The sequence below is a fragment of the Syngnathus floridae genome, chromosome 5, assembly GCF_059516105.1.
Source record: "Syngnathus floridae isolate MCC-2025c chromosome 5, RoL_Sflo_1.0, whole genome shotgun sequence".
Taxonomy (NCBI): Eukaryota; Metazoa; Chordata; class Actinopteri; order Syngnathiformes; family Syngnathidae; genus Syngnathus; species Syngnathus floridae.
Window position 1 is genome coordinate 2,851,100 of NC_142417.1, and position 14,288 is coordinate 2,865,387.

A 14,288-nucleotide genomic window follows, 5' to 3' on the forward strand; every position below is an offset into this window, starting at 1 on the left:
GATGAAATGTGTTTTATCGCTTTCAATCCTCACCCACGCTTCACGCAAGTCACGAGACTTGACTTGAGTCAGACTTAAGTGGACAGTTTTAGGACTTGCTTGACTCGATTTGACTTCAATGAACGGATTAAGACCCAAAAAAAAAAAAAAAACCTAACAAATTTCACATTCCTCAGGTACCTGAACTACTTTGCCACCAAGTCCAGTCCGACGGGCGTCATCCTGGACCTATGGGAGGCTCAGCACTTCCCGGACGGGGACCTCAACGAACTGGCCGCCGTGCTAGAAGAGATGGGTCGCCACGACAGCAACTTCTGCTCCATGACCGTGGAACACTGACTTGGCTCGGAGAGCAACAACACGGACAAATGGCGATGGTGACCACGTATGCAGGTCAGGCTAACACAGGGGAAAGCTAGCGGAACGACCAAAAAGAAGGGGGGGAAGGTTTTGGGGGAGTGTTTGGATGACTTTTTACCCATCTGAAACAAATACAACTAGTGATGTTACGTTAAAGTGGCATCGTATGTAGCAGGCTAGCAAAACAAACTAAGGACGTATGAAATACGAGCGGAAGCGATGGTTGCTAATCGATAGCATGCCTCAAGGGGTAACTAATAAAATGCAGTTTGAACAAAACTGTCGAGGGATGTCTTAAAAGTGACATCGTATGCAGCAAATGGTCAAATTCCGTCAAGGACACGAATCGAGGGAAAGCGTTGGGAACTGCTAGCGAGCAGAAATGGGAGATAGCTGAAGAGAAAAATGCGTACGATTGTCAGCCTGATGGGAACAAATAAATGATGTGGCTTGAAAGTGACATGGCTAACAGAATGAGCCAACATTGATGGAAAGCCTTAGCGACACCCTGAGCGAGTATAAGCAGAAGCTAACTTTCAGGAGAGTTTTTGCGACTTTTATCCGTCACAAACTAAACTTGCTGAAAAATTGGCATCGTATCTAGCGGGCTAACAAAACAAGCTAATCGTGTAGTTTGAGGGAAAGCGACGATTGTTAGCTACTCGCGACGGAAACGAAAGATACAGAATTTAAAGATATACTGATTCACCACACTTATTTTATTAAAAGAGCGAATCAGAGGCCCTCCATCAACCCGCCTCCACTCGGCTGATCATCGTTTTTTTTTCCCCCGGCACAGACAGGCATGGCAGATGACGATAAGTGCAGATGTGAACAGGATTTATTTTTGATGAATACATGGGGAAAGTGGATTCTCCCTAAATATTATTCCTATTTTCGTTTTATGATACTAATGGTTGTTTGTCGTTCTGCAACTAGTTCAGGGGAGTGTACCCCGCCTACTGCCCAAAGAATGCTGGGCACACTTGTGAGGCTAAAGCGGTACGGATAATGGATGGATACTAATTATTATTGACTGAATGAATGCAAGCCATGGCAAGAAAATGAGTTACAACTGCAGTAAGCAGTATTATTTTTCATAATGACTAACAGCCAGCAGGAGGTAGAAGAAAAAGGACGCTGTAAACGCACCGTATGACTAATACGCTCCTTTATTTTTTTTCTTCAAGTAATTCATGCATATTTATACAGTTAGAGCATCTCTGGTGTTGTGACATCACCACCATTACTTGGTTCATTTCTAGCGCCACCCAGTGGCCTTGACAATACTGTTTTTATTTTAATGAGTCGTTTGTCATATATAAAGTACATTACTCATGTTTTTTTTCCTAATTGATGATCATCTCGTGTTGTATCATAATTATTTGAGTTGTTTTTTATATTTTCAAAAAAAATCACTGCGCTATAGAATTGTGTTTGAAAGAATTTTTTTAATTAAAAAAAAAAAACAACTTGAAAATAATCCTTGAAGCACGATTTTTGTTTATTTTTAGTTTATTTTGAGTGTGAGATTAATCCTTTCCAAAACATGTTATTTAATGTATTTTTAAAAAATATAAATATTTGAAAAAAAATTGATTTTTTTTTATCCTACCCGATCCCACATGAACCTAACATTATCCCACTCAACACATTAGAAGAGAAATCATTAATTATTCTAAAAACATTACCTTTTAGATTGTTTTGGATTATTTTCCATGGCTATGTCAGATTAATTGTTATTATTGGGTTGGTGCACCATTTTTAACTAATAATAAATTCCTAAATTATTCTCAATTTAGACCATTTTAATGTTATTTTTTATTTTAAATCTTTTTAAAGAATTAATAAGTCCATCAATCAATCAGAATTCTTTATATGTCAGCATCAAAATGAGTAAATTAAAGGCATGTAATTATCCTAACAGTCTCGGTTTTGAGTGGTTGTACATTATTGTAACTGTTATTTTTTGTTTGTTCGTTTTTAGGTTGTTGTTTTTTCACAGGATTCAGTTCAAATAATAATAATATGAATAATAATGATTAAAAACCCTTCATTTTGACAAGTTGTTGAATGACCATGATCTTGAAAACATGTAGCAGGTGGTTGTTGTTTTTTTTTCCTTCTCCTTCTGTACTTTATTTTTCAGTTTTCTCTTGTGTGCTCATACATTGGATGTCGTGAATGTTCCCTGATTAAGTGCTGATTCAAAAAAAAAAAAAAAGGGTACAGGGTGCGTTTCAAATGCAAACTTGAACCCAAAGGTAACAACGACATTGACTTTTTTGTTCTCTTCATTTTAAACAATCTGCCAGTCAACAGTTTACTTGCCGGACGAACAGTTCACGTGGACTCGACTGAAACAAATCAAGTGTTGTTATTGTTTGGAAACGTGGGGGGGTGGGGGGGGGCGTGTTTTCTATTTGACTACAGTGTGTACACTTGTGTACTTGTCACTTTAAGATTTATAACAAAAAAAAGTAAGTAGGATGTTTTCTTTGTTGTTGTTTTTATTTTTGTCGACTATGCAAACTGCCATTGGTTGTCATGATGGACGTCTTGGCTGTGCTTGTACCATTTTGCTAAGGGGGGGGGGATTTGGAGTCGACACGTGTTGAACAGTGGTGAGTTTTGGTTGCAGCCGGCACGCTTGTCGTGACATCTTTTTGCTCACCTCCTTGTTTGCTGTACAAAGTGTAAGAAAGAATTTTTAAGACGATTAATAAATTATATTTATAAGCAATGCTCAAGATGAATTCCAGTGCTACTCGTTTGTTTATTTTTAACACTACCCTCAATCATCCCACTCCTTGAATCGACTTGACTTCAAACGGTTTTAAAAACTTGTTCGAACCCTCATTTGAAACCTTCATCTGAGGTTAAAAGTTTGAAACCCTATTTTGAAACAAAGCAAAAATCCGAATCAGCTCAATTCTAACAAATACTTTAATAATGTTTGACATGAAAAATACATAAGGGAGAAAACAATACATTTGTACACTCTACAAATGCAAGAAGCATGAAGAAAAATATCTTAAAGCCTCACAGTACACTTTGTCACATAGTGCCAGCGCTTCTCCTTCTTTCTTCTTCTACAAGCTAAATGAGCTTTCACAGAAAGCAACCCATGGTCACGCATGCGTGTGAGTAATTGAGCCTCACGACTTGATGTCTTGCGATTCCGACATCTTGGCCAAGGTTTTTTTCACCCGCAGAGCCGTGAGGCGAGACGCCGGATTATGAGCCCAACACTCGCTCATCAGCTTTCCCATCTGACGCAAACACTGCAAGAAAACACGCAACGGTCACGTGACGCCACATGTGAGCTTCCGCGCCGTGATTTTACCTCATCGCTGCTCCATCGATTGGGGAAGGAGGGACGTTGTCTCTTGATGCAGACCACCTCGCGCATGTCCTCGTATGATGGGTCGCTCGGGACCAAGTCGTGGTAGGGCAGCTGGTACTCCTCCACGATGCCTTGAAAAGCCGCCATTTTTGAGAAGTCTAAAAAATGCCACTTACGGCCACTTCTGAGCGGGGTCAGAATTTGAACCTTTATGGGCCACGTACCTCCTGACAGACAGCGACGGGCGATCTCCCACAGGATGAGTCCGAAACTGTACATGTCGGCCATGATGTACGACTGGAAGTGAGTCCTGTTCAGGGTCTCGTCCAGAACCTCGGGGGGCATGTAGCGCTTGGTGCCCACTCGGGTGTTGGGGGGGATGTCCACCTCATTGGTGTCACTGCGGGGAGCACAGAGACACGATGAATGATGTCACCCGTTTTTTAGGCCGTCCACTCGCGTACCTGATGAACTTGACGGCGAGACCCAGGTCGGCGACGCAGCACGCGCCGTTCCTCTTGACCAAGATATTCTTGCTCTTCAGGTCACGGTGGGCGATGGCGGGCTTCCCCTGCGTGCCGAAGATCTCCGTGTGGAGGTGGCACAGGCCCGAGACGGCCGAGTAGGCCAGACGCAGCATGGCTTTGCTGTCCAGCGTGGTGGATTTGAGGTAGTCGTACAGCGAGCCGCTTTCGTGGTAGTCGGTGATCAGGTAGAGCTCCGTCCATGAGCCGGTGCCTTTGATATCCGCCGCGATGAATCCTGGGAAAATAAAGAGCCGATTGGCAAACGCAACTGAGATATGTATGTAATCTTGAACATCAGATGCGAAGATTGCCGTCTTTACCCAGTATGTTCTCGTGCCTCATGAGGCCCGTCTGGTAGATCTCGGTTTCACGGAACCAACTGGCCTCCTCGGTGGTGAAGAAGACTTTAACTGCCACCGTCTCCCCCCGCCAGCGACCCATGCGCACCTCGCCGTAGCGGCCTTTGCCGATTTGCGTCACCATCTGGATCTGCTTGGCGATCGTTCGCTGCACCTGGTTGCGGGCAAGGGGGTTAAAGCTTAAGAACAATTAAATAATTCAGGTGGTGTCTAAATTTCACAGTTTTCACTGGAACATGCCCTGCCATAAACGGAGGCTCACTGTACAATATATCCCCTATTTACTGGGGTCCGAGTCATGTAATATCCCATCTCACCAGCAGGGGGAGCCCTGAGCCTGAACCAGAGCTCTGCGACTGCTCCATCAAATCTTTCAGGGACTCTCCGGGAGGAATGTAGGTCTCATCTTGCTCTAGGCCGATGGTGTAACGAGGACGAGACACCTGGCGTTTATATCTATTTAAAAAAAGAAAATATTGAGAGATGGAAGAACCTTTTGCAGAGGAGATGTAATCCATTTTGATGGATCCAATTTACCTGAAGTAGCAGAAGACAATGACAACAGCCAGAATGATGCTACAGACAGTGACGGAGATCACCAAGGCCATGTGGTGGATCTTTCCATCAACATAAACTGGACAAAGAGTCCAAATGGAAAACATTTGGACATTATTACCCACTGATGACGTTTAACACCATTCTACGAAGAAGACACTTACAAGGTGGCTTGAGAGGCGGCAGAGTGGGATGAAGCTTTCGGTTGCAGTAATCTTCATCTGTGCAGCATTCCAGTGTCCTCCGTTGGCGCGAGCTCCATGTGTCCTAAACGTGACAAAGATTTTTGTGAGAGCCGCACCTACCTAAAGCCGACCGAAGTTGATTGACTCGACTCACTCGGCACTGAAACTCGGACCCGACCAGCGCCAGACAACCCGCAGTGAAGACCGGAACCTCCCCGTCTTCCTCCACCATGATGAAACAGTAGCCGTCGGTTCTGTCGAGCACCGTGGAAGTTATTGTCCGTGGCTTGGTTTAAGAAGAGCCTGCCTGACGGCCGGACGGCCGCCCGGCGCTACCTGCACGTGTTGTTGGTGGAGTCGTCCGGACAGTGGTGGTTGCAGTGACACGAAAGCTGTCGCTGCGACGAGGAAGCGGGGGAGGCACTTCCGCCGGTCTCCTTCCCGCCATCCGCCACTGCCTCCTTATTGGATGCTCGAAGCAGCATGCTGTCCAAGATGTTGCCTGGGACACAGAAGATCAGATGTTGATGGCAAATGAGACCTTAGAAAAACCACAACATGTGACCAGATACATTATTGGGACTTTTATTTTTTCAATGCGGTGTTCACTGGCTTGATTGACTCAAGCGTAGAATTCAAAGGATGAAATGATTCTCTACTCCCACACTGAGGCACGAGGTGTCCAATTTCAGAAACTAAAGTCGCACCCTCATACTTCTCAGCGCCTTCACCGAGGGTGCACAGCAGATACTCCTCCAAGTCCGTTCCCACAACACATGCTTGTTCAATCTTACGTTCCCAAAGAAGCAGAACAAAGCTTGGGTATTTCGTCTTATCCGATTTCAAAGAAGCACCTGTTTGTCACTTGAGGGAGGATGTGGGAGGAGTGTGTGTGTGTGCATGTGTGAAAGAGCAAAAAGTGTCTCTCTTCCGTAGCTTTTGGGATTTTCATTCATTCCGGCACGTTCATTGAGAGCAGATGCCCGACAGCTGTGAGAGGAGATGCTGAGAATTGAGGGGGGGGCATCCTCTCTCTCTCTCTCTCTCTCTCGCTCGGAGTCAAAAAAGTGTGACACACTTGAATTTTTGATTTTATTTTCGTTCCCGCGGAATGTGCTTAAGCGCTGCTACCAGGCAGGAAACTGAAGTCTGCTGAAATGTCCTGAGAATAAACAAGAGCTGGACTAAGGTTATGAAAAGGAGGTCAATCGGAGGGAGGGCAGGGAGTCAGGATGACCAAAACGAGACGTGACAGATCTGCGGGGAACTATTGGGGCTGCTGGCGAGAGACGCTGCCCTTTGCTGGCCTTTCTCTCACTCTGCGGCCCTCCTGCTAACACTTAGCGCCTCTCGGTCACTTCCTATCTTTTTATGTGTGCGGATCTTTGAGGTAGCCTTGTCGTCCTTCATTAGTCATCCTTTTGTCATTTTCCTACTGTGGCCTCTCCGCCGTGTTGTCATGCAAGGTGCCGTGAGCTTCGGATGGAAAAGAAGTGGTTCAATTTTCAGCTGAGCACTTTCATGATTGAATCTCATCATTTTGAATTTCCACATATTCAAGGGAGGGAAGGAGAGGCCCCGCCCACTCCGGCCCTGGTGCCGACATGCTGTTGACAAAACAAAAAAGAGCGGCCGGCACTCGGCTTCCGCTACTATTGAGCCGTGTCGTCACAATGTGTGCAACAGAAAAGAATGGAGTTAACCACCAGCACATTGTCAGAAGCTCGAGAACATGAAAAGAAAAAGTGTCTCTGTAATGACTTCAGGGCTGCTACAGCAAAATGGAGACTGTGGATACCAAAGTCAATTTACACTTCACAGTGTAATTAGCGCAATATATTTATCTTGTAACTGTGCTGCCTCGTGGTTCCCCGCTGTTTCCGGAAATGTCAGGAATGTCATTAATCTGTCAATCCATCTCTTTCTCTCTATCTCTCTGTCCACTGTGTTGTCTCCAAAACCATGAGTGACCCACCTTGTCTTGCCTGGAGTGGTTCTACTTTGTGAGCTTATCAAATGCGCATGTGGCAGGAAGGTCAATTCAGGAAACAAGGTCATGCCAATAGTTGTGCTGTAATGTTGATGATGCGGATGACCCAACAAATATAACTTCAGATTTTCAACTCTGGGTCCAAGTATGATGAATGATTTCCACTGAACAGTTCTTCAAATACCAAAGCTCAACAACAACTTTTACGTTTCAGAACTTCCAGGTGCTTGAGTAAAATGGTAATTGTTTCAAGGTCTTTTGCGAAACTAGCCTTTCAAATGGCATTAGGCCCCGCCCCCAGGGGTCTTGATGGCAGGATACGGAGGCCACTGTCAACACGCAATTAACAAGTTGGCCCCGGAAGCCCCAAAAAAAAAAAAAAGTTGAAGGCTTTTTTTTTTTCCAACACATGGTGCTTTGTTGCGAGGGGAGGATGGAGGCGAGGGAGAGCCCGCCACTAACAAGATGGAGACGGGCAGGCCCAGATAGAAAAAGAAAGGCCGAAGCAAAGAAAGCACGTTCATTAGTCATCCGGCTGATGTCAAATAAAGCCTTTCATCCAGCTTGTGTAAATACTACCTGCGCCTCTAAGTGGTTTTTCATCTTGGCCGTGTTTGACAGAGTCGGTCGGGGGGACGGGAGTGGATTCTGGATGCCCGCTTTTTTTTTTTTATCTTGTCATTGTTCCTCATGTCAGCGCCCGGATGAGCTAAACCATCACGCGTGTAGCGGAATGTCTTAATGGGAGTCGGAATAGTTCAACCTTGTCTTTGAGAAATGGTTTATTCTAGCCATCTACCAAAAGATAATTGAAGCTTTTTCATGCATTCTGTGATGCCTGTCGAGTTTCATGCCTTTAAGTAAAACTGGCTTTGGAACGTTTAAATTCATTTTAAAAAAAAATTTAAAAAATGATTCCAGAAAAGCCCTCGAAGCTACAAAGCAGTGATGAAGAAAAGGGAAATGTAAAGAGGATGAAGAGGCAGCATCTGGTCCTGTCATCAATTCGCTCTCATAAATAAGTCCAACTATATCCATAGCACCTGAAGCCCATTTGTCCGAAGATAAAAATCAAAGCTACAGACAATGTCGTTGGGATTTTTGTGATGCGCAGTATTTGAACACACACACAAAAAAAGATTTGGAACGTATATGGGTTATTTTTGGCGGACTCAAGAAGTGATTATAATTGTTGCTTAAGGGGGGTTGCTAGATTTTTAAGGGTTTGGAATTTGGAATAGAGGATACAATTTGAGAGACTGAGTTTGTTATTATGGCTGGAGTTTGTTAGGGATCTGGTTCAAGGTATGATTTGGGCTAAGGGACATTAGGGACTGTAAGGGGCCAGGGTTAAGGTTCAGGCTTGTGACGTTCACTCAAGATGTCAAATTGGAATTCACGAGGATTTATATCATTCAACTAGGCATGGGCCGGTGTTACATGTCAAGTTGCTCCCATGTTATTTTACTCCCCGTCTCGAGTTACGACTTATTGGAAGGCGAGTTGCGCAGCTTTGTGGTTCGCGACTGCAGATTCGTCACAAACTCCAATAGATAATGTTCAATATAGCCAACAACACTAAATTACCCGGCGAGTTTACGCGTTGAGTGAACGATTTATTCAAAGGAAGGATTTTTTCTGTGAACAAGAGTGAACGAATAACGTCCTAAAGTGATTCGTCCTTTTTTCAGTTCATATGACTTCAACCAGTAGGTGTCAGTAATGCACATTGAAGCTGGTGCCACCTCGCCTTAAAACAAAACGAAGAAGAAAATGAAGTCACTTCCTGTTGACGAACGAGTAGTGAATTGCATTTCCCGTTCACCAATGGAACAGGTCTGTGAGTGAACGAGTCAGTGTGTTTTGCATTTCCAGTTCATCGCGAGAACGGATCAGTGAGGGAACGAATCCTGATTTTCCCGTTAGCGAATGAGTCAATGGGTCAACTGCTTCCTTCCCGTGCATCAACGGATCAAGTCAATGAACGTGTTGCGTCTCCATCCTGGCGTGAACTACGGAAGCCAGAATGTAAATTTACGATTTTCCAAGGAAAGAAAGAGCCACTCACTGAAACACCACTTCTTTTATGCACGTTTTCTCCGAGTTAACGGCTAACTTTATTGCATGAAGGGATGCGCCTTTATGCAACAGCGGGGAGATTATGCTTCTCTTTGGGTAATCTTGATTTTATAACATTTATAGTAGTTTTTCAATAACGTGTATGCATATATACGCCTAAATGTTGTTATCCAATATATCTACTGCAATTTCACATCAGATTGCTGGTTTGAAATTTACGTTTATTATTATTATTATTTTAATAAACATTTATGTTAAAACTTGTCTGGTGTTTTTTTCATTGTTTTTATATTCGTCAATTAAAACATAAAAATCTGACATTTAGTGAACTGCTTTATATGACAATATGTATGTGTTTTACGTTGTTATATGAGTTGTTGTTTTTTTCAACCTTTTATTCAATCACAAACACATTCGGTATAATAACACCATCAACTACAATCCAACAAATACAAAATGAAAACAAAATTGCTGGTTTGAAATTTACTTTTATTATTATTATTTTAATAAACATTTATGTTAAAACTTGTCTGGTGTTTTTTTCATTGTTTTTATATTTGCCAATTAAAACATAAAAATCAGACATTTGGTTAACTGCTTTATATGATAATATATATGTCCCCCAAAATAAAGAGCAAGTAGTCAAATACACATTACTGACACGTACAAAAAATGCATAAAGTTATTAGGTACACCTTAAGCTTTGGCCATGATTTTTCCCTAATGAACTGGCCTGTTATTAGGTATACCTAAAAATGGTGGCGTACCTAATGGCGTGTCCGAGTGATGTCACAGATCAACCAGCCAATCAGAAAGTGGGGGTGAGGGCGGGTGTGGCACTTTTCACTTAAACCAGTGGTGGCGACCTCCAGTCCTCGAGGGGCCGCATTCCAATATGTTTTCCAAATTACCCTCGTTAAACACACCTGCGTGAAAACTTTTAGCTCCTTTTGAACGTGAAAGGAGCTAAAAGTTTTCACGCAGGTGCGCTTAACGAGGGTCACTTGGAAAACATGTTGGAACGTGGCCCGAGGACTAGAGCTTGACACCTGTGACCTTTGACCATGATATTTCCCTAATAAAGTGGCCTGTTATTAGGTACACTTGAAAATGGCGGTGTACCTAATGGAGTGTCCGTGTGGTTCCCTCGTTAAGTGCACCTGCGTGAAAAGTTTTAGCTCCTGCTGAACGTGAAAGTAGCTAAAACTTTTCACGCAGGTGCGCTTAACGAGGGTCACTTGGAAAACATGTTGGAACGCGGCCCTGAAGACTAGAGCTTGACACCTGTGACCTTTGACCATGATATTTCCCTAATAAAGTGGCCTGTTATTAGGTACACGTGAAAATGGCGGTGTACCTAATGGAGTGTCCGTGTGATTCCCTCGTTAAGTGCAGGTGCGTGAAAACTTTTAGCTCCTTTTGAACGTGAAAGAAGCTAAAACTTTTCACGCACCTGCGCTTAACGAGGGTCACTTGGAAAACATGTTGGAACGCGGCCCTGAGGACTAGAGCTTGACACCTGTGACCTCTGACTATGATATTTCCCTAATAAAGTGGCCTGTTATTAGGTACACTTGAAAATGGCGGTGTACCTAATGGAGTGTCCGTGTGGTTCCCTCGTTAAGTGCACCTGCGTGAAAAGTTTTAGCTCCTGCGGAACGTGAAAGTGACCAAAAACTTTTCACGCACCTGCGCTTAACGAGGGTCACTTGGAAAACATGTTGGAACGCGGCCCTGAGGACTAGAGCTTGACACCTGTGACCTTTGACCATGATATTTCCCTAATAAAGTGGCCTGTTATTAGGTACACTTGAAAATGGCGGTGTACCTAATGGAGTGTCCGTGTGATTCCCTCGTTAAGTGCAGGTGCGTGAAAACTTTTAGCTCCTTTTGAACGTGAAAGAAGCTAAAACTTTTCACGCACCTGCGCTTAACGAGGGTCACTTGGAAAACATGTTGGAACGCGGCCCTGAGGACTAGCGCTTGACACCTGTGACCTTTGACCATGATATTTCCCTAATAAAGTGGCCTGTTATTAGGTACACTTGAAAATGGCGGTGTACCTAATGGAGTGTCTGTGTGGTTCCCTCGTTAAGTGCACCTGCGTGAAAAGTTTTAGCTCCTGCGGAACGTGAAAGTGACCAAAAACTTTTCACGCACCTGCGCTTAACGAGGGTCACTTGGAAAACATGTTGGAACGCGGCCCTGAGGACTAGAGCTTGACACCTGTGACCTTTGACCATGATATTTCCCTAATAAAGTGGCCTGTTATTAGGTACACTTGAAAATGGCGGTGTACCTAATGGAGTGTCCGTGTGGTTCCCTCGTTAAGTGCAGGTGCGTGAAAAGTTTTAGCTCCTGTGGAACGTGAAAAGAGCTAAAACTTTTCACGCAGGTGCGCTTAACGAGGGTCACTTGGAAAACATGTTGGAACGCGGCCCCGAGGACTAGAGCTTAACACCTGACCTTTGACCATGATATTTCCCTAATAAAGTGGCCTGTTATTAGGTACACTTGAAAATGACAGTGTACCTAATAGAGTGTCCGCATGACGTCACACATTAAACAGCCCATCAAACAGTGGGGTGAGTGTGGTACTTTTCACTTTCACTTAAGCTTTTTCCCTTATGAATGAAAAAAACGCATACAAAGCGAGATTCCAAGTCTAAAAGCTTATCTAGACATCTGCACACACCGGGGATCGAACCAAGTTCTTACCGAGTGAGCGCCCGTGTCATTAACCAGTCGGCTACTTAGACCTGCCAGCCACTGGCCGTCTGCACTCTTATGTACTAGTAATGTGCATTCCGGTTTTAAGAACTGAATTTTTAGAATCGGTTCACTCAAAAGGTTTGTTCGAATATAAAAACAAGGAATAAAACACCAGACAAGTTTAAACATAAATGTTTATTAAAAATAATAATAAAATTATATTTCAAACCAGCAATCTAATGTGAAATTGCAGTAGATATATTGGATAACAACATTTAGGCGTATATATGCATACACGTAATTGAAAAACTACTATAAGTGTTATAAAAATCAAGATTACCCAAAGAGAAGCATAATCTTTCCGTTGTTGCATAACGGCAATCATGCAATAAAGTTAGCCGTTAGTTCGGAGAAAACGTGCATGAAAGAAGTGGTGTTTCAGTGAGTGGTTCTTTCTTTCCTTGGCGAATCGTAAATTTACATTCTGACTTGCGTAGTTCACGCCAGGAGGTAGACGCAACACGTTCACTGACTGGTCCGTTGATGCACGGGAAGGAAGGCAGTTGACCCATTGCATCGTTCGCTAACGGGAAAATCAGGATTCGTTCCCTCACTGATCCGTTCTCGCGATGAACTGTAAATGCAAAACACTCACTGACTCGTTCACTCACAGACCTGTTCTGTTGGTGAACGGGAAATGCAATTCACTACTCGTTCGTAAACAGGAAGTGACTTCATTTTCTTCTTCGTTTTGTTTTACGGCAAGGTGGCACCAGCTTCAATGTGCATTACCGACACCTACTGGTTGAAGTCATATGAACTCAAAAAAGAACGAATCACTTTAGGAAGTTATTCGTTCACGCTCGTTCACTGAATAAATCCTTCCTTTGAATAAATCGTTCACTCACGAGCCAACACTATCGCTGATGCTGAGCTCCCATCAGGCAATAGTAACATTATCCCCCCCCTATAATTATATAGGAGCTATATTGAACATTATCCACTCATAATGCATCTGTCCCATTAGCACAGCGGTTATATCTTTGCCCCACGGGTTCAAATCCCATTGATGCCTTTTTTTTTTTTTTTTTGCTATTTTTTGCAGCCAGTCAGAAATGCAAACGAGACGTTTCGTTCAGCGTTTTTATTGAGAATTTGAACAGTTTTGGAATTAGGGAAGTTCCCAGTCGCTGTGACGAATCTGCAGTCGCGAAACACATAACTGCGCAACTCCCCTTACGATAACAGTCGTAACTCGAGACGGGGAGCAAGATAACATAGGTTCATTTTAAGATCTTTTTGCATTTTCTTCTTCTTGAAAACTTCGATACCTGAAAAATTTCTGAAAGAACGTTTTCAACAAGACTACATCTAAACACGTTTTCAATATTATAGCACCTCCACAAAAAAATGACACTGTAAATTAATTCCATTGTTTTGTCTTAAGTAAACTTATTCCCCTGATTATATTTATGAGCCTCACAGGCAATAACCATAACTGATTTCAACCGGCTGGGACTCACATTATCATCTTCCTGAGAAAATGTATTTGTCCTTATCTTGAGTTATGTATTGTCTCTAAGTGTGTCCGTTTGCGTGAGTGTATTTGGTCTACAGGCAGTCCTAAATTGTTTTTACCTAACCACAAATCAGACATGAGATCCCTCAGCCTTCAACGTTCAGGACCTGAAGTAAGCTGCTATCCGCCAACTGTGTCCACAGATGTGAAACTCAACCCTCAGCTCTGAGGTGTCTACTGCACTCATTCCCACACACACACGAAGTTACACGCTCACCAGTTTATTTTGGCGGGTCGCCCAAGTGTTTTCACGGCCACTCAAATAACCCGTCTGCTTATTAAGACATTTCTATGACTCGGTTTTTATCTGCTCACTGAGACGGACGTGATTGAACAGTGGACACTCGCCCATTGTTTGATTTCTCGCTTGGAATAAAATGGAAGGATTCTTTGTCGTAGTGGATGGATGATAAATGAACAAGAGCAGAAGATTATCTAACGCTAAGCATGACATTGGAACATGTGCGAGTCGAATTAATGAGACACGCGAAATGGTTTGTTTCACAGATGCACGTGGGAAAGAGTCGGCAGCAACGGTTCAGAAAAGGTCAGGCGATCGGACCCAAGCCATTCGTGTCACATGCATTAGCAGCCAA

The 14,288-nt window shown here is 43.4% G+C and overlaps 2 protein-coding genes across 8 annotated transcripts in view; one reads left to right on the forward strand and one right to left on the reverse strand.

Annotated features, from left to right (window-relative positions):
• Positions 1–3,116, forward strand: part of LOC148397413 (netrin receptor UNC5C-like) — a 142,896-nt gene extending 139,780 nt beyond the window's left edge. For all 5 annotated transcript variants that reach the window (XM_088375900.1, XM_088375899.1, XM_088375903.1 and 2 more), the window contains one exon: positions 177–3,116. In XM_088375900.1, the coding sequence (XP_088232026.1) occupies positions 177–339 (163 nt within the window). In that variant the 3' untranslated portion in view covers positions 340–3,116. The remainder of the gene's footprint in view (positions 1–176) is intronic.
• A 172-nt stretch (positions 3,117–3,288) lies between these two features.
• LOC148397414 (bone morphogenetic protein receptor type-1B-like) overlaps positions 3,289–14,288 on the reverse strand; it is a 31,992-nt gene continuing 20,992 nt past the window's right edge. For 2 of the 3 annotated variants that reach the window (XM_088375905.1, XM_088375904.1), the window contains 9 exons: positions 5,669–5,834; positions 5,487–5,586; positions 5,312–5,414; positions 5,130–5,226; positions 4,910–5,048; positions 4,554–4,746; positions 4,171–4,468; positions 3,707–4,106; positions 3,289–3,644 (listed from right to left, as the gene is read on the reverse strand). In XM_088375905.1, the coding sequence (XP_088232031.1) occupies positions 3,519–3,644; positions 3,707–4,106; positions 4,171–4,468; positions 4,554–4,746; positions 4,910–5,048; positions 5,130–5,226; positions 5,312–5,414; positions 5,487–5,586; positions 5,669–5,834 (1,622 nt within the window). In that variant the 3' untranslated portion in view covers positions 3,289–3,518. The remainder of the gene's footprint in view (positions 3,645–3,706; positions 4,107–4,170; positions 4,469–4,553; positions 4,747–4,909; positions 5,049–5,129; positions 5,227–5,311; positions 5,415–5,486; positions 5,587–5,668; positions 5,835–14,288) is intronic. The other variant, XM_088375907.1, reaches the window with a different exon arrangement.